Raw genomic sequence first — 25,031 nt, forward strand, 5'->3', positions numbered from 1 at the left:
TGGAGCTTTCGGGGGGGAAACTCAAGACGGCCGCCGCGTAAGTTCCTTCACCCTGACCGCGCACCACTTCTTCTCAAGGCTTCGAGACCGAGGTGAAGGGTGGTTTCGATACGGTACGGTGCGTTCTCACAAGCGAGAGGAGATCTACTTTGGGGATCTGCTCATTCTCCCATCTCCCCCTCCCCGGGCCCCTGGTCGCCACAGGCGGTATGCCGGGGTCGGGACTCATCCGTCACCCGTCGATACCCATTACCCATCTTCTTCGTCTTCGTTGCTTTGCGAGAAAGTCCCATGGCCGTTCCGGAGGGCCCAAATTCCCACAGCTTTTACCATACCATACCCATCGCTTCTGTGCCCGCCCGTCCCCCGTTACCGTATCCTCCCCTGCCGCTACGGATACCGGGCCTGGTCCTCGTTGGACCTGCTCATCTCTCCAAACCCATGAAGCCCAACAAGTGGCCCAGTCAGTCGAGTCTCCAGGCCGCCAAGCACGTCGTCGAGTTGGTCGTTGACCGTCAACTTGGACCAGTTCCAATCGCTGCTGCGACGGCGTATCTCGCCAAAGGAGTGCCAGGCCAGGTACCGTATGTACACGACGCCTGTGCCGCGACGACCCTGACCCTTGCTCCCCTTCCCTCTTCTTTCCCCCACCCACCAGATTTCCCGACCCTTCTTTTTCGCCGGTCGCGTTCGCTAAGCGCACACCTGATCCCTCCACTTCGTCCCGCGCCTCTGCACACCCTCAACCCATCCCATCCCGGTCGCGCGCCCCCCGCAGCAGCCTCTTGAGACTCTGGGAGAGAGAAGGGACGGAGTGCAGAGAGAGAGAGAGACTGAGAGAGACTGAGAGCCACCACACCTCCCCTTGATCGATGATCTTTCCCATTGGCCGTGGCCTCGACCGGCTGCTCGACAACGGTCATGCGTTCATCCGTGGAGTCTACACTGAGCTAATGTCACGGAGACCAATGAGCAGCATCCAGATATCCCAGCCGAGATGCCCTTCTCACTCCTTGATTTTCTTCTTTCCCGAACCTCTTTCTGCCGCCGTGTCAACTTGTCAAGGGTTTGCGATGCGTGTGTGTGTACTGGATAGTAAGTACTCTCTCTCTCTCTCTCTCTCATCAGGCTCTCCTCAATGCGAGCGAGCGAGAGAGATCCATACCAACCTTACCTACCCAGCTAGCATCAATTATTTTTGGGCCGGCCGCCTCGGTGGTGCCTATGCCTGTATCCCGTACAAGCGCGAAGGGAAGGGCACCAAGAGAGCAGGCCTTGTGCCTGAGCCTGAGCCTGAACCCGAGCCCATGCCATGCCATGCCCTGCAAGCTGTGCATGTCCGTCTACTTTTTTTTACACTGCGGCCGCCCCAAAGAAGGGCCTGAGTTGAGGAAACAGACCAGAAGGGGGCCCCGTTCGCACCCTGTCTCATTCTCTCAAAACCGTCCACCTGGCTCTGCACTGATTCAGGTGTCAACATCAGCCAGGCTCGTTCTGGGTCACCGCTGCCGCTGCTCTCTTGTGTAGGATCTGTCGTCTCAATCTGGCGAATCTCTGGCAACACGGACCAGGTCGCGCCATTACTGGGCTGAGCTGGATGGGCTGGATGGGCTGGTCGTCGGTTGTGTGGTTCCAGCAGACATCACGGCATTAGCCATTCAGCCGACGCGAAAATCTTAAGGCCATGGGCGCCGGTGATATAGCTGCTACTATCGTCCGTCCGTCTGTCACTCGCCTTTAGCAAATTCCCCAGGCTCTGCCCAGGTTTTCTCGAACAGCGCCAGGGTGGAGTGGAGGAGGAGCCGAGCGAGCAGGCCAGCACCACCAGCAGCCAGCGACATGGACGACCCACGGCTGGTGTACAGAAATATCCACACCCATACACATTACACGCACAGATGCTGGAGTGGACTGGGTCACTCACCACCCAATTCCCACTGACTGGGAACAACCGGAGACTGGAGACTGGCTGTGGCTCAGCCAAAGCAACCAGCAGCAAGAGCAGCAGCAGTGAGAGCAGCAGCAGCAGTAACGGGAGTGAGCAGCAACATCGCAACTTCAACAGCAGCTGCCACCCACACCAAACCACACCCCCTTCACCCTCACTCATCCTCAATTCACTCAAGTACCTCACCACTGACCAGAGTCCAACGCTCCGGGGGGGGGGGGGGGGGGGGCAGCCTGGGGGCCTGGCGGGCGACCTTCAGTTCGATGCCCATGGCATGCCTACCCGCCTGGCATAGCATGGCATGGCATGGCATGGGCATGGAATGGCACATGAGCTGCTGCTGCGGCTTTTCTCGAATCGACATGAGCCTTAAAACAGTGCATCGGGTCCCCTTTCGAGGCCTTCATCCCCACTACGACGGTACGGTACCTGGTCCTCAGTTCCCTTCCCTTGCCTTGCCTTGCCCTGCTCCTCCTCCAGTCCTCCTCCTTCTTCCCTCCCCCTCCCACCCCTGCTCATTCAACCTTGGACGCCACTGCTCACTCACTCAGGTACCAGGTACCGTATGTACCTACCTACCGTCAAGTCAACCTTGAACCCTCGTCGTTCGACCAGACCTACCAGCCGTTATCCCATCGTGGCCGCCGCCCGTGCTTGCCCTGCTCCTGTCCGGATCCAGCCTCGACATTTCTCCGTGTGGATGGCAGTACCCTTCGGTATTAATTCCACCTCTGTCATACTACTGAGCAAGGGCTTCCCTACCAGACTGCCTTATTACAACCACGGGTATCCCAAGGACTTGCCCACACATAACGGGGCCTGTCAGTTCCAGGCTGGGAACGCCTCCCAGTCGATCGACCCCGCCATGCTATCAACTGGCACACCCTCAAATTTATACAATATATGATCGATCCTACCTACCTCGTGGGACCTGGGGTAGCCAAGTCCTCGTTCCCTTTTTCATCATCCTCTCTTCCTCTTCCCAAGACGAACTTGACTTGACGCATCAACACATCCATTCACTCCTTCTTCTTTTTGATTAAATTGCTTCTGGGCCCCCGTCTTTGGTCTTCATCTAGAACCCAGACACCTACACACCTTGACCCTACGACGTCAATTTGAGCTACCCGTTGCCCGACCCATCGGTTGCTCTGCTCCTCAATCTATCACAGCTTTGTGTGAGCTTTACAAGATTGCCAGCTACCACGGTTATTCTTGTTCATCAACGACAGACATCAGAAGCCGTGCCTTCAGTCACCTCTGATATCCTCACGTCACGAAGAGAAGAACTCGTTCGGAAAAGGTTCTCGATGCGCCATCACACCATTTGAATCTGGACATCGATCTCGGAACTCGCCACTCGTTGAACAACACCACTCTCTCTTCAGGAAACACCCACACTCCTTACCACGCCTACGTCGGCCCAAGCACATCTCTACAGACGTTTCTCAGATCGTCTGTCAACACCCCAACCAACACACAACAGCCCAAACCTCCCAACAGTCCCAATGCTCGTTACCAGGCAGTTCGATACCACTGAGCAGAGCCACTGGTCTTACAGCAAGTTTGAGAACCCCATTCACAAGCCCGGGCCCGCCACACCTCCACGCATGTCGAACCAGTTCGAAGCCCCGTTGCCCACGCCTCCCGAGTGGCAGGGCCAGCAGTACTCATACCTGCCAACCCCGGAGAACAACAACGTCTTCTCGCAGGCCTACGAGACCGGCAATGACTCCTCAGAACCTCGCACTTCGGCCGGCGCAAACACTCAAATAGAGATCGCAACAAAGTCAGAGTCAACCGCACACAGCCGCGGACCCGTGGACCCCCTTGGCCTTCGACAGGTCAAGCAGCCCACGCCGGAAGACGAGCCAGAACTCCAGCAGCACACGCTCAAGCAGGAGCAACGACACAACAGTGTAGAGAAGATGGCCGACGCCGCACCCCAGGAGACAACGGCTTCGACGGAAACGCAGAGCGTAACGATGGCTTCAGCCCCTTCGTCGACGGCAGGCGATGTTCCCACGGTCCAAATCGAGAATGATGAGGGCTCCTTGAGCAAGGATGAGGACGACGACCTTGATGACGATGACATGCTTGACGACGGAGATGGAACTCCCCAGACTGCCGCTGAGCGGACAGCCGCCCGCAGGAAGATGAAGCGCTTCCGGTGAGTGAGCTGGTACTACTTGACTTGCACTCATGTGGCTGACCAACAACAATAGTCTTACACACCAGCAAACGCGATTCCTCATGAGCGAGTTCGCCAAGCAACCTCACCCTGATGCCGCCCACAGAGAACGCCTGTCTAGAGAAATCCCCGGCCTCAGCCCTCGCCAGGTCCAAGTCTGGTTCCAGAACCGGTAAGTTTGCTCGCGGACTCACCATACCAAATCTTGCAGCATACTGACATGAGAAACCAGCCGTGCCAAGATCAAGCGCCTCACAGCCGACGACCGTGACCGCATGATCAAGATGCGCGCCGTCCCTGACGACTTTGACAATGTCCAGGCCCTCCACTCCCCCTACGGCGCCGTCCACGGCCTCGGCACTCCCCTCGCCTCGCCCATGGGCTTCGGCACCCAAGCCTACGCCGACCACATGATCCGACCCTTGATGGTGGACGTAAGGAGGGCAGAGGGCGGCGAGGACCACATCTCGTCCTCATCAATGAGCCCAGGCTTCGGAGGCATGTCCTACACCCCGCCCGGCGCCATGAGCAGCCCCGACATCCTCTCCCCCATGACCCCCAACTCAACTGGCGACCACCGCTACGGCTACGGCAGCCACCTCTCCCCCATGGGCCCCGGCCCCCGCACGTCGAACCCCTTTGCTCGCCAGGGCGCCATGGAGAACTCGATGTCGATGCACAGAGGCCAGCCCGCCCGCCCCCTCCAGCCCCTCCAGCTGCGCGAGACCATGAACAGGTCGAGGTCCGAGAACCTCAACTCCCCTCTGCGATCCAGCATGTCATGGAAGGGCGACTCCATCGACTACAACTCCTACCACCACGGCGCCACCCCCAGCCCCCAGCTCAGCGGAAGACAACAATCCGTCTACCAGCCGGACCAGATGAGCGGCTCATCAAGCAGCGGTCTCTCCTACGAGTCCGGCTCGTACTCTGGAAGCCAGGTTCACTCCCCGCCAGGCATGAACTACTCAAACTTCCAGTCCCAGCCCAACCGCCTGCGTGCCCGCGCCTCCTCCGGCACCGTCCCCCTCGGCCTCGACCTGCGCAACCAGTACCGCTCCGTCAACTCCGTCCCTCCCCCAGGACACGCTTCCACCCCGCGTGCCACATCCGCCCAGTTCGCCACATCAGGCCCCTACACCTCCTCCTTCCCCTCGGCGCCCCTTACCGCCCCCGTCGACTTCTCCCTCCCCCGCACACCCGGCCACCGACCTGGCGGTACCCAGGACTACTCCATGCCTCAGATGTCGGCCCCCATCGCCGCCCCCAACGACTTCTCCCAGGCCTTCCACGCCAGCATGACGACCTCCAACGCGCGCACCCCCATGCGCGACTCCTTTGGCGGCGCCGGCGGCCCCATGCCTCCTCACGCAGGCGAGCACCACCAGCAGAGGGAAGAGCACGGCCAGGACTTTGGACTCAAGAGGAAACGCAGCTTCAGCGGTGCCTCTGCCGGCCCCGCACCGCCTCAGGCCTACGGCAGCACGGCCTAAACACATCGGGGGAAGAGAGAAGAGACACAAGGAAAAAAAAAAAAAAACTTTTAAAAACACAATTTTGGAAAGACATCATGGTCGGTAAAGATACCCAAAGGAAAGGCAAGGGAGGAAGACACAACACTTCATCATCATCACAACACGGCAGGCATCTATCTGTTTCTGGTTCAAACGGGAGGGGGAAAGGCAAAGGGGGCGGTCCAGGGTCGGGAAATCTGCTTTATTAGAAAAGGCGAGCGCGCTGCTCAAACGACACGAAACTCTTTCATTGTTATTTTGCTGCTGCTTTCTTGTCTCGGGGTCACATAACCTGTCGTTTTCTCTGCGGTTTCTTGTTCTTTTTCATGTGCTGACGACAAACATTTTTCCAACCAATTTTTCTGTCTTTTTCTTGTTCAAAGGCTTATCCACAATCCCAAATGCACATACAAACTTTTCTCTCCAAATTTCTTGCTTCCAAACAAAATCTTGCCTTCCAACAAACAACGCGTCTTTTCCGCTTGAGCCAAATTTTGGGCGTCGTCAAGGTTTTCTTTACCCTAATTTGGTGGTTGTCTTGTTTGGAAAATACCCTTCCCGCGCGCCTCTTGACCGTACCTCACTCAGAGTTCTTGCACGTATCCTACTTTTGATTGTGTTTACATTATTATCAAGTTGACTTTTTGTACATTACTTTGAAATTTAAGCAGAAGCTTTGCTTTCCGAGACCATGTTTTAAGTACATACATATGCCATTCTATTCTTCCAACTGTCCAAATCTCTCTTCTCCTTCTGCAAGCAAAGCGAGTCATACAGTGTATCTGTTCAACCTCTAATCTACACACTGTTTTTCTGTACTTGAATATCATGAGGTCGGCGTGTGTGGCTCACGTCACTCGTGGTTGGTTCACGAGCATGGGGCAGGCGGTAGTGGGATCTCAAGGGCGGGAGAGGAGGCAAAAGAAAGCATCCGAAACGGAAACTCCATGTCGGTTAGGCACGCACGCACACACGATGCTGTGTCGTTGTTTTTTTGCCCAACATATTTTGTACGTACGTCCAGTCGCTTATGCGCTTTCCGTCAGAGAAGCTGCATCGCGAGAGACATTAGCCATCGTCATAACTCGCCTCCGTGGCGAAGCTAGCAACGACCGATTGCATATGCATCAAGGAACTTCACTCCGTGGAAAAACTCGTCACCATGTCTCGAATGCCTTGGAACCCCTACCCATGCTCCTCGAGCGCTGTCTGGCTAGGTTTGTGAAGAAAAGACAAGCCGCGGCGGCGGCCCATGTTCGTTCGCCTCCTTCTCCGCCCCCAGGTCCTTCGATGCCGCGGATTGTGGGGAACCAGCCCGAAATGTCCATCTCCTGCAACGTGGTTGGTCGGCTGAGAAATCCCGTCGGCATTACCTCGCCGGCATCATCTCGGCGGTCCCAGCCGGGAAGGCCCAGACGACGGAGCAAGCGAGGGCTGACTGAAAACCAGGAAAAGAAAGGAGGCATCTTGCCAAGAGCAACTACCTGCTGCCCTTGCTTGGTTGCGATTGGACCCCGATAACGCCCCCGAAGCTGCAGACATGCGTGGCTGCCATGTGGTTGCCATCTAGGCCTGATAGACGCGGGGTCGCTGGGTGCACGCCGTGGGATCAAGACTGGGTTGCTACGCCGTTGTCTGTGTTGGCGCATCCGACTGATTATCCCACGATACTACGGCGCGGGGCGGTACCGTGGTTGCGTTGCACAGGCAAAAAGCAACGAACAGAGCCAGGCGCCAGCTCCGTCTAAGAGCTAAGCTCTCATTGCAGCGATAATCGTTCGATCTGCTCGTCAATGTGACAAGACTTGATCCCCTCATCAGCCGCGGTTCCTTTGCAAGGTAGCATCTGAGGTGCCGTTCAGCCGAGGGTTCCGGGGGGGCTTCGACCGCGGTCGGTCCAAGCGGAGGCATTCACATCCTCCCTCTTTGATCCTGCTGCATTATGCCTGTCGGCTGATAGCGAACATCTCGTCCTCTGATGAAACTAGACGGCGCGGCAAAAGGCTGTGAGCCTTGAACCAGGGATGGTAAGCCACGATGGTACGACAGCAGAGTCAACAACCAAAACACGATGCCGGCGGCCTGTCCTGCTCTCCAAGTCGCATCTACTTGTCGGCCGAAGACATGCCTGTGAAGAGTTGCAGCAGAAGCACCAGGAGTTCCGTAAGTCCGTCGCTCGACCCATCCGACACCCATGATCCGCATGGCTATCAGACTGTCTGACACCTGCCGAACAGCATCCGCAGCTGGCCGGTCGACGATTCGGCCAGCACAGAATCTCTAGTCGGATTGGGCAACCTCGGAGGCTGTGAGCTGTAGGACCGCTTGTCCACGGCTTGTCCACTCCGTACATGCATGCCTTTGAACCGCGTTCTGCGAGCCTACATGGCTCTGCCCGTGAATCGCGCACGCCATCGTATTGCCAGACTGTTGACTCGGGTCTCGACCTGGTGATACAAAGACAAAGAGCGCAAGACGGGCCAAGTCTGGCGCGATGCTTCCCATTGCCAAAGCCGTCATCTTGTCACCGCGACCAAGATTATCATTACCGCCACAGCAGTCAGACAGAGACATCCTGCGGCAGCCACAGTTGGCTTCGAGTAAGGCAATGGTAGCACCTTGTGTGAGGGAACGGAAAGACGTCGTAGAGGCATATACGAAATCCTCTGGTGCCTGCTGTCTCATGGCGGGTAGCCGAGTAATCGCTCCCGATCCGTCCGTGTACAACCAGGAGACCTAAGCTTACTCTCTGCATGGTAAGGGTGTCCGGACAGCGTGCAACATCCACCCTTGGCCGGTTGAAAGCCGCCCGACTTTTGTGCGCCTGCCCGAGAAATGGTCAGAGTTCGGGAACATGGTGTCAAGTGTAAGCGCGCCCGGCATCGACAAGACGTCTAAACCTTAGCCTCGTCCTACCCACCACAACAAGCCTGGACAAATGGTCATGTGCGTTACAACCCCCGGATTTTCTCTTTGAAATGGGTGCCTACCAGCCGCCTGTCATGTATGCAGGTTGGCTGGATCAGCAAGCTAACGCGAGGCACTTCTGAAAATATGGTTATTCTCAGCGGCGATGGAGTGGTGTGACTGCAGAGCGTCGATCAAGGTTCGCGGAGAGGACAACGTTACCGACGTACCACAGAAGAGGTGGTGGGAGAGATGTGCTTCAGGCACGGCTTATTGCGTTGGGACCACCATTGTCGAGGCAGAGGAACGGCTCGTATGCTTGTTGAGCTAAGGCAGTTAGTTCCCGAAGCGTCAGATCGGGGGAGGATTGTCGAGGGTTACGCTTGGCTCGATGTGTATTCGGAAGGAGACGGCCGACGGCAGAGATCGCCAGTGTGATAGGTGGAGTCGGGACTTGGATGGCAACCGTATTATCCCTCCTTGTCGTGGGCTAGGAATATCATCTGCACCATGCGGGGTATGCTTCAACAATCGTGAGCGAATGTGCAGTTGCCCATGTGCAATCCGATTCGCGCCTTGTTGTCAGCTAACGGGACGGTTCTTTGAAAACTCCTGGCTGAAGAAATAGGGTCGTAGTCAACCGGTTTAGAGGGGTGGTTTCTAGCGGAGATATTGCCGACGAGCCTGACGAGAGCATCGGCGGCCCCTCAACCCTAGTCCACCGGCAGAGCCAAGGTGAAGCTGGACCAATCGCGGTACGCATTCGAAATTGCGAGTTGCTGTCGGCGAGGGGTGCCGTCTGTGACTGTCCAGGGGTGTACCGGTTGACAATCGAAGTTGGCTCTTCTGTGCCGTGGAAAAAGGCCGGCTGTTAGTGATTCTCTCCGAGACGTGATGCTTGTTTTGCTCCGAATGTGACATGACGCCGGACCGTTGACGCTCAATTGAGGGGCAATGCGTAGAGCTTTCCCAGAGACAGATCTTGAGGCGTCAAACCAATTTACGGCTTGCATCTTTCGATATGAATTTGTGGAGTGCATGCTCATTGCATAAATCCCGAGAATGAGGTCTAGGTTGATGAATGAAGTTGAGAACACTAGGTTGGGAGGAAAATCCGGGGAGAGATGAAGTTGCCGTGAGGTGGGGGAGGGGAAGGAGCGATTGTTGGGTGCCTCTGTGGGGCACTGACCTCCGCCGCAATTTATCGGGGGTGTCTAATTTCAACGTCCTGCTTGCAACTTCCCCATTTCAACTCTTTGCACAAATCGGAGAATGACTGTTAGTAACTGGACATGACAATAGAGGACGTCCGAGATGCCAGTTTTGGACAAAGAGTCAACGATATTCTTCTGTTTTCCACACGGCCTCTAAGTCCAAGTTGGAAACCTCCCGAAGGAACACCTAAGGTTAGGCTTTTCCCCCTCGGAATTGATATTCAAGAACACTCTTCAATTGCGCGAAAACTCTGCTACTAGCTCAGACATTGACTACAGCAAAATCTCAGTTCACCGCTTCCACGCCTGCCATCAATGCGGATCAGTATTGTGCCTGCTGTTCCGCCTCAATGTCTGGTTGTTCGTTTTGAGTGGCCAACCTAGAGTCAATAAACAAGAACACTTGCATTAACCACCAACGACTTATTATCTCTTTTCATCCCGACTCTTGATGTTCAAAACGCCAGCCCTGTCAGGAGAAACAATCCTCTTTCAATTTCGTCGTCCATGTCCCCTTTGCCGAGGAGCACCTAAGCTGCCCAAGACCTCATCCAGCCACTTCATTTCTAGGACTAAGTTTGCTTCTCTCGGAAAGCTCATAGTCTCCTGGCAACTCGGCAGTAGTCATGTCTCCAGGCATCTCGTGTGCTTGAGTCGTCGCCGAGCTCCCCCTGAGCGCCGTATCCTCCGGGTGAGGTGCTTGGTGCACTTCTGAACCATGCTTTTCGTACGCAGGTGGGTTGACGTTCGCATTTCCGGAAATTACGCGGTCGTCCCTCGCATGTTTTTTTCTTCGTCTGAGGAAGAATAGGACAAGGCCTATGATCAGGGCCAAACCGAGGACGCCCCCCAACAGCGCCACCTACAATCGTGCCTACAGGCGGTTTAGAGGATGTGCCGGGGTTTTTGCTGCTGGTACCTGCAGAGAAACATCATCGTCTAGCCAATCCCATCTCAGTCTTGTTCTTCGGTATGTGGCCACTTACTTGAAGCAAAGAGCAACTTCACTTGTTCGCTGGACCACTCGACGTTATTCCGGCCACCTTCGTTGTACCACTTCTTCACTACCTCAGGGCTCTCATACTGCTCTGCGCTATCATTATACCGATGTACCCAGCTCATCTGCGTCATATCAAAAACACCCAAACCACGACTCCAAGCAACTTTCTCTAGCCACGACTCCGGGAAACGTTATCTACGCGTTCCCCCTACGGAGAGCATGTGGCGCTTGCCGATCCGAACACAAGCATGGTTGAAGCGCGCAGTTGATGATGTGCTACTGGCTTTTAAAAAGTTGAAGCCGGGGAGGGTCAGGACGTAAACTTCGTCAGAGATACCGTCATCTCTTGTGCTGCCACCGTACATGAAGCTACTCGAACATAGCTATTAGTAAAATGGGCGTAAAAGGAAGTCTAGCTTGATGCTTACATATCATAAGTGTTGTCTGGCCCATTCACGCTTACGGTGCAAAACTTTTGCCTTCTTGTTGGCTGCTCTCCAGTCGTGCGTTGCGTGTGCCATTTCTCATCTAGCTACGCATTAGCCCTGTGTGGCCAGCAGAAGATTTCCTCGAACCTTTAGGATCATATATAGAAACCTGTGAGAAGTTCATCCATTTCCAATCGGAGTCAACGCGTATTGACGGAGGTGCTTGCCGGCCGCCGAGAACGAGGAGTAGTCCCTCAGGCCCGAAAGGCACGGCTTCCATGGAACCACTCCGAAAAGTATTATAATCCCCAAATCCTGTTAACGAAGCATTTCTGAATTTTCCGCCTGGCATATCGTAAGTCACAAGCCCTAGAAGCGCCAAGTATTCATTCCTTGGGCGGTCGACAGATTTATCGGTCTTTGACGTTGCCCACCCACCAACGTAGTAGCCGACATTTCCGATTTGAGCAAAGGCACCTCCCATAGGTCGTTTGATCTTGGTAAAGTCCTTCTGGTTGCTCACCAAGGCATGCTCCCAGGATCCTCTTCCAACACCGTCAGCTTGGAAACGCCAAACCTTTGAGGGTATCACATCGTCGTCATATGATGCTTCGCCGCCCCATACGAAGAATGCTCCTGCGTTATTGTTGTTATCGCTCCAGACAGCCTGGCCCATCAACCTTGGTGCTTCTTTTGGGTTTTCCCTATTATCTGATTTGAACGCCTGAGGTGTCCCATGGCTGTTCTAGTCCGATCGACAGCGTAAAGTTGACTGTTCACCAGTCCTTTCATGTGAGCAAAGGGTAGTCGTAAGGTAGACAATCAAAACACGCACCTGGCCACGACGGATGGTCTTTCGGTAATTTTTCTGTCTCATTGACCAGGAACGATACCTCGCCGCCTTCTATGTAAACGTCATTCCCAACAACGATAGCTTTCAAAGTTAGCTACACGGAACGATAAACAATGTTTACCTTTCGAACCTGAGCAAAGCGATCTCCGTATGAAATCTTCGTTGGAAGGATTACTCTTGTCTTCGAACATGGCCAGACTCTGTGCCGGAAAAGCCAGCAAAGAGGGCCACAGTAAGGACGTGAAACGCATCGGCTTTGCTGCCACGAAAATATGTCGTTCAAGGGCAAGGAGACTGGTGTTTGAAGCTCCAGTGACTTGCGAAGAAGAATTGTGTCTAATAAACAGTGAGTGGGAATCGTACAGAGGCCATAAAGACTCAGTGGGAGGCTTCTGAGGCAGCTGAGACAAATTTCTTCCTTCGCCCCCTCTTCGCCTCAACATCATGAAGGCAAAACTTTGACGTGCCACATGCGGCACCAAAATAGGGAGTACTGGTTACTTCCTATTGTATACAACCTCAAAATGTTCGAAAAAGAGTGAAATGATTGGATGGTCGCATCAAACTCCAGCGGATCTCGTTTCGATTCCGAGACCGTTCCAGCGCTGAGATGAGTGATCGCGGAATTGCGCAGCCTCAGTCAAATTGCGTTGGGATATTTGCCAAAAGGCCTTGGATACTTTTAGCCATCAGATATCAAACATCTAGAGCAACGTACCGTGGAAAAGTTGCCATCTGTTTCTTCCCCAGAGAGACGCAAACCTACTAGATGAAAGTGACTTCTGAGACTCGCAGCACTAGCTTGGTCGTTTGACGCCCGCTCAGCAATTATCAGCGCTGGGTCATGTCGAGGAACCTCGGCGAATTCAGAGCTGAGATTGCGTGGCCTGACTGGATTTGGTGTTATAGATGCCAAGCAGGAAGATGCCTGTGTAGTGTCGATCGAAGACCTATGTCGCCGGCTGGGGATGAGTACCTTACTGTCAGACTTATGACAAGTTTCCCTTGAGCCTCTGAATTTTCAAGCCCATCCCGATTGATTTTGATCAGCTTTGTGGAACCCGCCAATAACTTGAAAGACGTACAGAGAGACGTACTTATTGATTATAATACGTTCGATTTAGCACGAGGATGAAGCAGGTAGAACGGTTGTGGCGACTCGAAAACACAAATAGCTCTTGGTTCTATTGAAAAGCCCGCTCGCTGATGTTGTGTGAAGGTGAAATTAGAAGACTTCTGAGAGGGGAGGTTGATGTTGGCTGCGACGTTCATGCGTTGTACATCTGATGGTTGATGGTCCTTATCGTGAATCAGGAGGCACCCAGGGTTTCCTTCTGCACAAGAAGTGCTCTCATCCCATCCTACCTAAGTTCGGTAAATTTAGAGTCAATCCCTCACGTGAAGAACCGTGGGCATTGTCTGTACTTATAGCGCCCTAGTCTTACTCCATAGTAGCTCCCTCTGGGATTGCAATGAACACTTAATCAAGAGCCATGACTGTCCTTTCACAATCCTTATAGACCACAGTGTACCAAGCGAAATTTGGTAGCCGTCGCGCAAACATTACTCAGACATTAATTTGCGATTTCAACAAGGCGATCTTGCCTCAGCAGCTGCCCGTGACGTTAGGTCGCACTATAATCTTGGCTTTGGAGTGTTGCCATCATGTGTTCGTTTCTCGAAACACATCTATGGATACGGATTGGTTGCTGTCTACCTATGCACCAAGACCAAATCATATATGTGCAAGGTTCAGAAGAACACATTTCGGCATTAGATGTTGACAATAGTTCCTTGTCAAGAAAGTCCGGATCAGAAAAATAGGGCATGGCATGTTTCTTATCTCTTCAAATTCAACATTTCTCTCTTCCGATATTGTGCGAGATTCTGGCTATCTCAGGTCTTATCTCAGGTCTTGTCTGTGACTCTTTGCCTCATGAGTCTCATTCTCCGCCGGCAACTCAACTGGTATTGAGCGACCATGAACCTCAGCTGGACCAGATGAGCCATCCAGCTCCAAAGGACTCGACTGTCCATGAAGCTGGTGCTGCTCAAGAGTATTTTGCTCTCCATAGGCTGTGGACTGTGGGCCATATTTCTGGTACATCGAATCGGTAGCTTGAGTATCGTTCGGAGGGTGCTGTGGAGTTGCAGTGTATGGTTTCTTGCGTTTGGCGAAGAAGAAGGCGAGGCCTATGAGAAGGGCTGCCCCGAAAACTCCCCCAATCACAGCCCCGGCAATGGTTCCAGCGGGGGGTGAAGATGAGCGACTCTCTTCTTCATTAGACGTGCCGTTTCTGTCGGGTGTTGCGGATGATGGTAACTCATCCTGCGATGCTATTGCTTGGTTAGTCAAGTTTCCGTTCAGGGGTCAGACTTACTTACACTTTGAAAACAGAAGCTTGACGTCTTCACTTGTCCAGGTGACATTGTGGCCCTCACTGTACCACTGCCTCACTATCTCCGGAGATTCGTATGCCGCATCCTCAGCGCTGTACCCATCCTTCCAACGCATCTCTGTCATGTCGAATACTCCCAGTCCATAAGGCCAGGGGTCCGGTTCCGCCCATCCTTTTCGAGGGTCGATGCTAGCAAGCCCGCCAACAGATAGCATCTGTCTACGTCCTACCACAACACAGGCTTGATCAAATCGCGGGGCCGATGCACTACTAGCTTTGAAGAAATTGAAGCCAGGGATGCTGAGCACGTAAACATCGTCGAAGACACCCCGACTAGCCCAACCGCCATACAGGAAGCTTGCACACGGAGAGTCAGCATTGAGTCTATTGCTAGAGATAACCTCGACCGTAACAGTAGTGTTCTTACATCTCGAATGTGTTATTGGAACCTAAGACGCCTGTTGAGCAGAAACGTCTCCTTTTTGCTGGTATATCTCCAGTGGTGTTTTGGCGGTACCATCTTTGGGCTGAGATTCTTTCAGATCAGAGAAGTTTCATACTGGGAACCCATTTACTCACCTTTAACATCAAACAACGTGACCTGGTTAAAGTCCACCTCCTTGAAGTCGGTGTCTTTTCTCGACGCAAGAGGCGCCTCTTGACCACCAAGAAAAAGAAGAACACCAGCGTCTCCAAAGGGTAGAAACTGCGAAGACCCTTCCTTGAAAGTCATGTTTTGACCATAAAACTCACTCGCTATATTCTTGATCTCTCCAGATGTCATGTTGTACGATACGAGGCCAGGGTTGGGAATGGAAGTATTTCAGTCCCTGGTGAAGGCGTCGCTCCGTCTTCTCACAATCCCACCAAAGTAATAGCCGGTGTCTTTGCTCTGCGTGAAAGTTCCATACGTCGGCCTGTATAGACTTTGGAACGTTATGGGGTTGGAAGGCGGCGACTCTGCCCACTTGCCGCCTCCGCTACCGTCGGCCGTGAAGCGCCAAATTTCCATTTCTGGGAGTGTACTGTTGTATATCTTTTCCCCAGCCCACGTGTAAAATTCGTTCCCGGAAGGTCCCAGCCAGACCGACTGGCTATCGAGCTTTGGAGAATCCTTAGTAATCGAGTTCATCCGCACGCTCGAGGTGCTCCAGGATTCCTTCAAGCTGATGGAGATCGTCGAGTTCACTGAGGTACAGTTCCCTTTGTATTAGCGCCCTTTTCTTCTTTTCTACTGCCTGTTGTTCTGAGGTTTACCTTCACGAAATAGTCCGGTCCAGTCGTCGCTAGTAACATTCTTCACAGGCGTCTGCGAGACTTCGCCGCCGTCTATGTAAACATAGTCGCCCACAACAGCAGCTTAAACAGATCAGCGATTTCATACACAGATGCTGAGAAATCAAGAAGTCTTACCTGAGCAAAAAGACCTTCGCACGAAAGTAGACTTCGACGGTATATCTTGACGCTCCACGAGCGCTAATCCCCTGAACAGGCCCAGACAATGCGCCCCAGCCGCCATACATGACATGGGGCAAATCGAGAGTCGCATCGTGTAAATCTCTCGTGCGACGAGCTGTTTTCGAGAGGTTTTGAGCTGTCAAGGGGCAGGTTTTAAGGGCGCCCTGAGAACATGAAAGGCAGCATGAGACTTGCTCGCTGGCAAGGCTGGGCTTTCAAATGAAAGCTGTTTTAGGCAACTAAGACACAATGACATTGGAGGATTGGGCCATGATACTAACATTCAGAAAGAGTGGCGAACTTGCTTTAAGCACTGCTAAAAGCCACCAAGACTGCCCAAGCTTGCTCGGCTGATTCTGGCATCTTTTCTGCCTCACTCTGCCAATAGCGAGATCACTCCGATACAAAACCTCCCATGGTTTGCCATGATTGCACTCCTCTGGGGCCTTGGGAATATCGAATGTTTTTATTGTGCTTCATTGAGGCAAGTCTGGGCTGGTGTAAGCGAAGCTGAGGCTGTGATCATGTATGCATGCCTCTGCCTCTTCGATTCGTGCCTCCCGCATGAATGGGATAATGAAGGTGTAGATGGCAATCTGATGAAGGCATCAGCTCAATTTCGAGCACTCGAGCCGCAACTTTTCCTGCACCCACCGTTTCATATTTCCAAATGACGTACTGTGGACATGACTACTATCTTTCCATATCAAACGCAAAGTGAAGAAATCGCTGCTGTTGATGAACTCTAGGATGCATTTCTCGGTGTTCTACCGACCACCGTTTTGTCTATAAAGAAGCTCTTGAGGACCTCGACTTTTGAAGGGATAACCGACTGCGTCAATCTACCTGACCAGCCTTGATGCCTGTGAGACAAGGGCTGGATGGCGATTGCCATTGACGGAATAGATGCCAAGAAGGAGAACTTCGTGTGGTATGGACTGATCGACAAAGCAAGACTCTTCATGACTGGTCGTGGTAGTTGTCAGCCCTGCGTCGTTCAGATGACTCAGTGGTGACAGGAAAGCTTGTCTGATTTTCGGACCAGGGCCGAACGAAAAGAGTGTGCTAAACAGCAACGCCGTTTGGGGACTTTATCCTGATGTTATTTTCTTGCTGTTAATATTGGCCGAGTAGGAAACTGAAAATAGGTCATTATATCTGTCGCTACAAATGCTGCTGTCTACACATAGTGAAGATGTATATACCTCATGCCAAATATGCCCCCTCGCCTAGAACCCTCTCCAGGACAAATAAATGCCTTGAGTGCTCTCTATCCAAACCACCCACAGCGGCCCCATCCAACTCTATTACAACATCCGATGCTCTCTCGATTCATGGCACAACTTGCTAACCTCTACCTATCCTCTCCTCCTCATGCCCTCCGACCCGGCACTTCCCGCCCTTCCCAACTCAGCCTCATCCTCAGGCCCCCTCCCGGGAGCCAGCACCCCCTCACTCCCACTCCCCCGCCTCCTCGGCTCCTCAAACCTCGTCTCGTCCGAGTCGTCCGCATCCGCCCCATGAATGCCGCCGCAGCTCTCCATTGTAAACGGGCTCGCCGTCGGCCCATCCAAAACCCCCAACTCTTGCCCCGAAAACCGCCGCGGCAGAAGCCACGCGCGGATCGGGATCAGCAGCATGATGAACACGGGGAACCCCACCGCGGCCACAGTCTGCGTGATGGCAAACGTCGCCCCGAAGCCAACCAGCTCGATCGCGACAAACTCCCACACCGCCCGCCGCCGGATCTGGTTCAGCGGGTGGTTCGGCGGCGTCAGATTCTTGTCCTTGAGCAGGAACAGGATCTTGAGCGTGATACCATTGCCCTCGAGCGCCTGCACGCCCATCACGAAGAACAGGCCCGCCAGCACGCCGTGCGGGATGAGGTGTAGCACGACCAGCAGCGGGCCCGTCATCGTGCCGAGCGTCAGCAGGCCCTGCGCCAGGTTGGAAACGCGCTGCTCCACCACGTGCGAGGCCTTTGTGAAATGCTTCCCGGTGAGCTCGCCCTTCTCGTCGACCTCCGCCTCGGACTTGCGCACGGTGAGGGATTCGGTATGGAAAGGCGCCTGCGGGATGAGGCCGTTGGGGAAGGGCAGGCCCAAGATGCCCGCAACGCCGGTGGTCAGCCCGAGGAGGAAGAGGTCCCAGTGGAAGCCTGCTGGCTTCCGGAGGGGAAATTCGGTGCCTTGGGCGATGAGTGAAGAGACTTTTCGGACAGGTTAGTTGAAACCTTTGATTCGCGGGACAAGGGGATGTTACCGTTGTGGTCAAACCAGAACAAGATGGTGAGTAGTATCGCAAACGGAAGTGCGAGGAATACATCGCCGACGGGGATATCCCAAAAGTGAACGAGCCAGCCCCGGTCCGCGGTCGGCATGAAGGCGATGCCTGTCGGGAGGACCTCCAAGTCGATCGGCTTCATCCTGCCAATGTGTACGAACCCCGTGAAGAAGATGAGGGTGAGCGGGGTGCCGTAGTCCTTGAGGAAGATGCGCACGTGGTGGTGGAAGAGGCTGCTGCCACCGAGGCCGGCGCAGACGTACGCGACCATGAAGACGAGCAGCGAGGCGACGATCGAAAGGTAGAATGGCTCGGCATCACCCAGACGCTCGAGGACCTGGATGCCTTTCTGGAGGTAGATGAAGGCGACGTAGAAGCCGAAGATGTCGCAGGGGAAGCGGGTCACGTAGCGCAGCCAGTTGCAGGAGTTTGTTATCGCGAGGATCCAGTGGAGGATGAGGGACCATCTGGTGTTTGGTGTTAGTTGGCATTGCGGCAAGGGATCGTGCATGGATTACGTACATTCCAATCCAGCACATGAAGGCCAGGTAGTTTACACCCGTGGGCTTCATGATGTCGTACACGGTATAGTTGAAAACGGTGATCGGGCCCGTGACGCCGACGATGACCAGAGGTTGGCAGGCAAACACCGCAAAGACAACGGATCCGAGCACCGAAGCCAGTAAGACCTCATTGACTCCGTATGTCGAGCCCGTGCTGGTGAACATGTCGAGGGAGAACGCCAGGGCTGGGAGGATACTGCGCTCGTGTTAGTCTCCATCGCCCTTGAATCCATCTAACAGCAACACAACCACATCGGCTATATCGTGACTGCTGTTGTGACAAGTAAAAGGCAACCGCTATGAAACTCGTGGGGTTCGCAGCAAACAAAACACGACCGAGCCGCAATACGTACTTTGCAAAATACATGTACACGGTCGCCGGCACGACACGATAATCCCACGCATCGAGCCAATCGCTGACGTAAAAGGGCGCCCGGCGCCGCAGGTCGTTCACCATACCGCGGAAGAGCTGGACCTTCCACCATCCAGGGGAACGCCCGCGAGGGCTACTGCTGCCATGCTGACTTGTGGTTGTCGTCGGCCCGGGGAGTGGCTCGACTGTCTTTTCGTCCGTGTTGGGCGCCATTGTAGACTGCCCCAGGCGAGCTTCGCCTTTCCTTCACCGTCTATGGGTGTGTGTAAATGCGCAAACACCAAATGGAAAATATAAAGAGCAAAAAGTATCAATGACGATTAACGATGCGCAAGTCGTGCCCAACGGGTAATCATGTCGAAGAAGGCACAAATCCCGCCTATTTAGAAAGTAGATGACGACGTTCGAAGTGTAGAAGTAAACCTGGGCTTGGCTAAGGTTGGCTAGGTGTGGGTGGGTGGTTGTTGTATTTAAGAATTGGTATGGACTGATGGATCTGCCTAGGACAAGGTAGGCCGAGACAAGCACTTCTGAAGCGCACTTCCGTCCGGGGGAGATTTGATGAAGAGGTATCCGTATTTGATTCCAGGGTGGATGCGACTGGGACTGCGAGCTGCCGACATGCAAAGGACCATAAGAAGCAAAACAGAAAGAGAGGGCCAGAGGGGGAAAATCCAGTTGCAAGGGCAAAATCGTTGAGAACCTCGCAGGGAAATGATGTGAGCGGGAATACAGGTTCCAGACTTTGAGAGTTCAGAAGAGGCAATAAACCAGGCACCCCCAAATGGAGAAAAGAGTCGGCCCCGCCCGATTGGAACCCTGGCAAGGTATGTTTATTTTCCTCGTCGAAATTGACTCGTCTGGAACAGCACTGCGGCGGCGGCGTCGCTGTATCTTCTCGTCAAATCAGTGTTGCGATGAGAGCTTCGAAGCCAAACCACCACGGATGCTGTAGAACGAAGGTGAAGAAATGATGACGGCGTCGCAAACCCCAGCGGCCGTCGCCGTCACCGCTTCCCACCACCCCCAGAAACACCGAGTCAAGAGCCGTCTTAACAAGTTCGCCACGTGCATATGCCGCTGCAGTAATCGTAGATTCCGCACCGCAACCCTCCTCGGAAATGCGACGGCCACAGGTATCCCATTGGTCAATACACCACATCCCCCGCAGAATTCTGCTTGGGCAGAATGTATGTTGACATCCTGACCCCATTCCACCCAATCACGTCTCTTGAATAGCAATGTGGAGCTCCACTCGGGGCCAAAATGTCTGAGCCGAAGAGAAAGCGAAAGAGAGACTCTTGATAATGAGAACTGCTCATGGCGCAAAGAATCACTCGACGTCTCTGTCATTGTTCGTTTGTCAAGAAGCTGGGTTTAGACTGGCGCCAGAAACAAGATTCGGTCTACGGCCGCAGCAGAATGGCGCCGGCATCCCACGCGATCGGCAAGATCTCAATCTCTGAGAGGAATTTAATAGCCGAGCCGTCCTTTGCCATCTCTGAAAAACTCTGAACCGTGCCCTTCCTTAACCCCGGAATGACACCACTCAACGCGACACTAATGCGGTCAGTCACACGGCCCCAGACCCTTCCCATTGACCATTTTAGATTGATGGTAGAGTTTCCAATGTCGTCTGGTCTCTATCATCATATGAGTTAGTGTCTCGTGGGAGGAACTGGCTCGAGAAGACGTCATTCCTCACGCGAAGGAGTGTGCTTGTGACATAAGATGAGGCTTTCAATGTTGAACTTACTTATGCTCTTTGCATCCTTTGATCAACATGTTGATGAACTTTCATGCCTCATTCAGAAAGCAGAGGATCAGTAGAATAAACCTGGCAAGAACACCTTCGCACCCATGATTCAAGCCGCCTAGACCGTACACTGCAACCCCCTTCCTGGACGAGGCACTGGCCATAATGCTCCTATTGGCCTGCAAACTTTTCCCGGGCACTGATATGCTAGCAACGTAAGAAGCAGCAACAAGACAGAGAGTTTGATGGCAAGGCTTCCAGAGAAACACCGGTCTTGGCATTAACACACATATCGACATGTTGTGCCAGGTGTCAGTGTTGGTGACAAGTGATGCAATGCCGTGCACTTTCGTGCTGGGTAAGCTATGCAACTTCCCCTCACAAGTATAAGCCCAGAGGGCAGAACAACTGCCCGCGCCCGCTTCGAGCGAAGTTCGCACCCTATGTACTGAGATGAAGTGCATGGTTGCGTTTCGAAGCCACACACTATTGGTGAACGTCTACTAGAAGCAAACACGTATCCGCTTTTCACTCGAGACTACCATCGACCTTCATCATACCCCTCTGCAGGGGACTTGGTATTTTTGAGAGTCAAGCTGGATGTATCTACAATTCCTACTACAAGTACAAGTGTGAAGTGTTCCCCCGCCTCCCCAATCTACTCCAGCCCGCAATGGTTGATGCCTCTACTAGTAACACAGCCGCCGCGAAGGCAGAGTTGAGAGCCCTTTTGTTGTATTCCCTTAGACTAAAGAAATTGAAAACCACGTTTCGAGTGCCATCCCCTCGCGCTCTCATCATCTCCTAGACTCGTCCTGGCTGTCCTCCAGGCTCTTGAACGTGGGCGTGGGGCCGACGGGCGGGTTCTCGGGTGGAGAGTCCGTGTTCTCCGTCTCCTGAGGGGGCGGCGGCGGCGCGCTCTTCTGGCCCTGGCCGCCAAAGTACTTCTCAAACTCCTGGTGGTCACCGAACGGTCTCGGTCCGAGGATGCGGACGAGATCGTCACGCGTGAGCATCTCCTTCTTCAAGAGCTCCTCCGCGACGAGGCCGACCTCGTGCTTCTTCTCCGTCAGCAGGTCGCGGCACTGCTTATACGCCTCCTCCACGATGCGGTGGACCTCGGCGTCGATGGCTTGCGCCGTCGCCTCGGCGAAGGGCTTCTGGAGGGTGTTTGGGTCGTCATCAAAGTGCAGCGGGCCGACCTTCTCTGACATGCCCCACTGGGTGACCATCTTGCGAGCCATCTGGGTGACCTTGCGGAAGTCGTCGCTGGCACCGGTCGTGACGGTTGGGAAGTGCAGCTCCTCAGAGATGCGGCCGCCCAGGGTCATGGCCATACGGTCCATCAGCTGTTGCACTGTCATCAGGTAGGCATCGCCTGAGGGCAGGTACTGGGCGTAACCCAGAGCGCCCTGTCCACGAGGGATGATGGAGACCTTGAGAAGGGGATCAGCGAACTCAAAGTACCAGCCGCAGATGGCGTGGCCGGCCTCGTGGTAAGCGACCGTCCTCTTCTCCTTGGGGTTGAGGACAAGGGACTTGCGCTCGAGACCTCCGATGACACGCTCAATGGCCTGCTCGAAATGGATCATCTCGACGGACTCGGCGTTGGCACGGGCAGCTGTGGCATGTCAGTGAACTGTGAATGCTGAGACGGGACTGAGAAAGACATACCGACAAGAGCGGCTTCGTTGACGGCGTTGGCAATGTCAGCGCCAGAGAAGCCGGGGGTGAGAGTCGCCAGACGACCAGTCAAGTGCTCCATCTCCTCCTTGGTAACGATCTTTGCAAGATGCACCTTGAAGATTTCTTGGCGGCCCTTCATTGTCGGGCGGTCAATGTAGATGTGTCTGTCGAAACGGCCAGGACGCATCAGAGCCTTGTCAAGGATATCGGCTCTGTTGGTACCGGCGAGAACGACGACCTGCTCCTGAGTGTTGAAACCGTCCATCTCGGTGAGGATCTGGTTGAGGGTAGCCTCGCGCTCGTCGTTGCTACCGCCCGGGCGGTTGCCGTCCTGTCTCGCGCGACCAATGGCATCGATTTCGTCAATGAAGATGATGCAAGGCGCGTTCTTACGAGCCGTGGCGAAGAGGTCGCGCACTCTGGAAGGACCGACACCGACGAACATCTCGACAAACTCAGAGCCGGAAACGCTGAAGAAGGGAACGCCAGACTCGCCTGCCGTGGCCTTGGCAAGAAGCGTCTTACCAGTTCCAGGGGGTCCAGAGAGAATGGCACCGCGCGGAATCTTGGCACCTAACCTCTCGAAGCGCTCTGGGGTCTTCAAGAAGCTGACAAACTCCATAATCTCCGTCTTGGCCTCGTCCATGCCGGCGACGTCGTTGAACTTGACCTTGATTGCTGTCTCGTGGTTGAAACGCTTAGCCTTGCTCTTACCGAATCCAAACATCTGGTTGCCTCCACGCCCACCCATTTGCTTCGTGGTGTAGTACAGGAGACCAACCAAGAGAAGGGTCGGACCAAAAGCGTAGACCAAGGGCATGATGCCACCCTCGGTGGCATAGCTCACCGGGATGCGCTCTGCAGGTGGGATACCCAGCTCTCGCTGAGCGTCCTCCAGCTGCTTCTCAAACATTTCGACGGAGCCGATGGAGAAGTAGTACTGCATGTTGGGGTTGACGCCCTCGTTGCCGCCGTACACAGACTGGACACCCTCGCGATTCAGCTCGACACGAACACGGCCAGACGTCTTGATGACCACGAGCTTGTTGACAAGTCCCTTGTCCAGGAAGTTCCTGCGCAACTCCTGCCAAGTGATCTCCTTCTCGGAACCCCACAGCAGAGACTCGAAGAACGGCAGAATCACCGCCCAGACGATGGCAGCGACAACGAGATCGCCAGTGCTGAACATGCCGAAAAGCCACTTGTTTTTGCCCGATCCTTCGTTACCGCCCTCGCCTGACTCAGACTTTCGGCCCCGCTCCTCTCTCTGCTTCTTGCTTTCCCAGTGATCCTTCTTCGCCTGATCTATCTCCTTCATTGCTGCCTTCTCCTCCTCACTCATATGGGTCATCGCTTCGTATTGGGCGCATCTGCTCGTAATCTGTGCTGAGACGCGGATGAGCTTGGCCATTTCGCGAAAGCTTATGTCCTTTTTGCCGTCCTGTAGCGAGTACAGAATCTCCTTCAATTCCTCGGGGACTCCTAGTAGCCTTATCTCCTCGATGCTCTTCAGGAGGAAGTCCTTCTGGAACCCAGGTAGAGCTGGGTTATAGGCCATAGTCTTCAGCATGATAAGCTCCTCCTCCGTCAGGTACACCCAGTTCTTGGGAAGCGGCCATTCTTTCCGTATAAGCTCCTCCTTGGCCAAACGAAGCTTTTCGGGGTCGGTCTCCTCTTCTGGCTTCTTTCCTTCCTCGTTCTCCTGCTTAAATTTGTCTGCCTCCTTGTCCAACTTCTTGTGTTGGTCTGCCTCTGCGTCCTCTTTCTTGGCTTTCTTTTCGTTTTTCTTCTTGGGAGCTTCTGGCTTGTTATTTGTTGAATAGAACTGCGATCGATATGCGGCGAGGGGTGCCTGCGGGGCAAGTCGTGCTATTCTCGACGGCTGGAAACGCATCCGTGTGATCGGGTGCTGCGCAATCCTGACAGCTTGCGCAAGCTGCGCCGACTGGCGCAGGAACCTCGCCATGATTGTGTATGCCTGTAGAGACGAGGCGGAACGACCGGGGCCGAGCTGGATATGTAATTCACCGCGTGCAGCGATGTGCTACCTCATTGAGGCAACTTGGTGGGTGCTGGGCGGTTGTCGGGTTGAGGATGGATATCCGGAAGACTTCAAGATGGAAATAATGACACCAGCCGCAGCGTTTTCGGCGTTGTTCGAAGAATTCGATGTGGTGGTGTTGGCGATTGGCCCAGGATTTCCGGGATGACTGCGCGATGGCGAAAAGCTACCACCACCATTAGTGATGAGTTCATCTCGCTGCGGGTCCCATCGCAGCCCAGTTTTTAGCGGCACGTGACTCAAACTCCGTCCCGCCGCCAATTCTGTCGGTTGAGACGGGCTGCTTCCGCCGCAAACTCCGACCCGGACAATGACACTTGCATTCCACCTGGCGCTCTTTGGACCGCAGGCTTCCACTGGTTGACGTAGTCTAGAGTGTAGACTGTAGGGAAAAGT

At 54.1% G+C, this 25,031-nt stretch overlaps 3 protein-coding genes across 3 annotated transcripts; 1 reads left to right on the forward strand and 2 right to left on the reverse strand.

Moving 5' to 3' along the window:
* Nucleotides 1–3,456: 3,456 nt before the first annotated feature.
* On the forward strand, nucleotides 3,457–5,632 carry HDG11 (Homeobox-leucine zipper protein HDG11; the record flags this gene model as incomplete). The annotated part of the gene is made up of 3 exons (XM_037320012.1): nucleotides 3,457–4,118; nucleotides 4,174–4,311; nucleotides 4,372–5,632. 3 exons carry the CDS (start codon nucleotides 3,457–3,459, stop codon nucleotides 5,630–5,632), a joined length of 2,061 nt encoding a protein of 686 aa, XP_037182306.1.
* Nucleotides 5,633–10,728: 5,096 nt separating this feature from the next.
* Nucleotides 10,729–11,878, reverse strand: CGCA056_v004758 (uncharacterized protein; the record flags this gene model as incomplete). Its single annotated transcript, XM_037320013.1, has 4 exons — nucleotides 10,729–10,896; nucleotides 10,987–11,143; nucleotides 11,203–11,302; nucleotides 11,641–11,878. The coding sequence occupies 4 exons, from the start codon at nucleotides 11,876–11,878 to the stop codon at nucleotides 10,729–10,731; spliced, it is 663 nt and encodes a 220-aa protein (XP_037182305.1).
* Nucleotides 11,879–21,684: 9,806 nt separating this feature from the next.
* On the reverse strand, nucleotides 21,685–24,539 carry YTA12 (Mitochondrial respiratory chain complexes assembly protein YTA12; the record flags this gene model as incomplete). Its single annotated transcript, XM_037320014.1, has 2 exons — nucleotides 21,685–22,508; nucleotides 22,562–24,539. 2 exons carry the CDS (start codon nucleotides 24,537–24,539, stop codon nucleotides 21,685–21,687), a joined length of 2,802 nt encoding a protein of 933 aa, XP_037182304.1.
* Between the last annotated feature and the right edge of the window lie 492 nt (nucleotides 24,540–25,031).

This window comes from Colletotrichum aenigma, assembly GCF_013390185.1.
Source record: "Colletotrichum aenigma strain Cg56 chromosome Unknown KSG_Cg56_contig03, whole genome shotgun sequence".
NCBI classification, from domain to species: domain Eukaryota; kingdom Fungi; phylum Ascomycota; class Sordariomycetes; order Glomerellales; family Glomerellaceae; genus Colletotrichum; species Colletotrichum aenigma.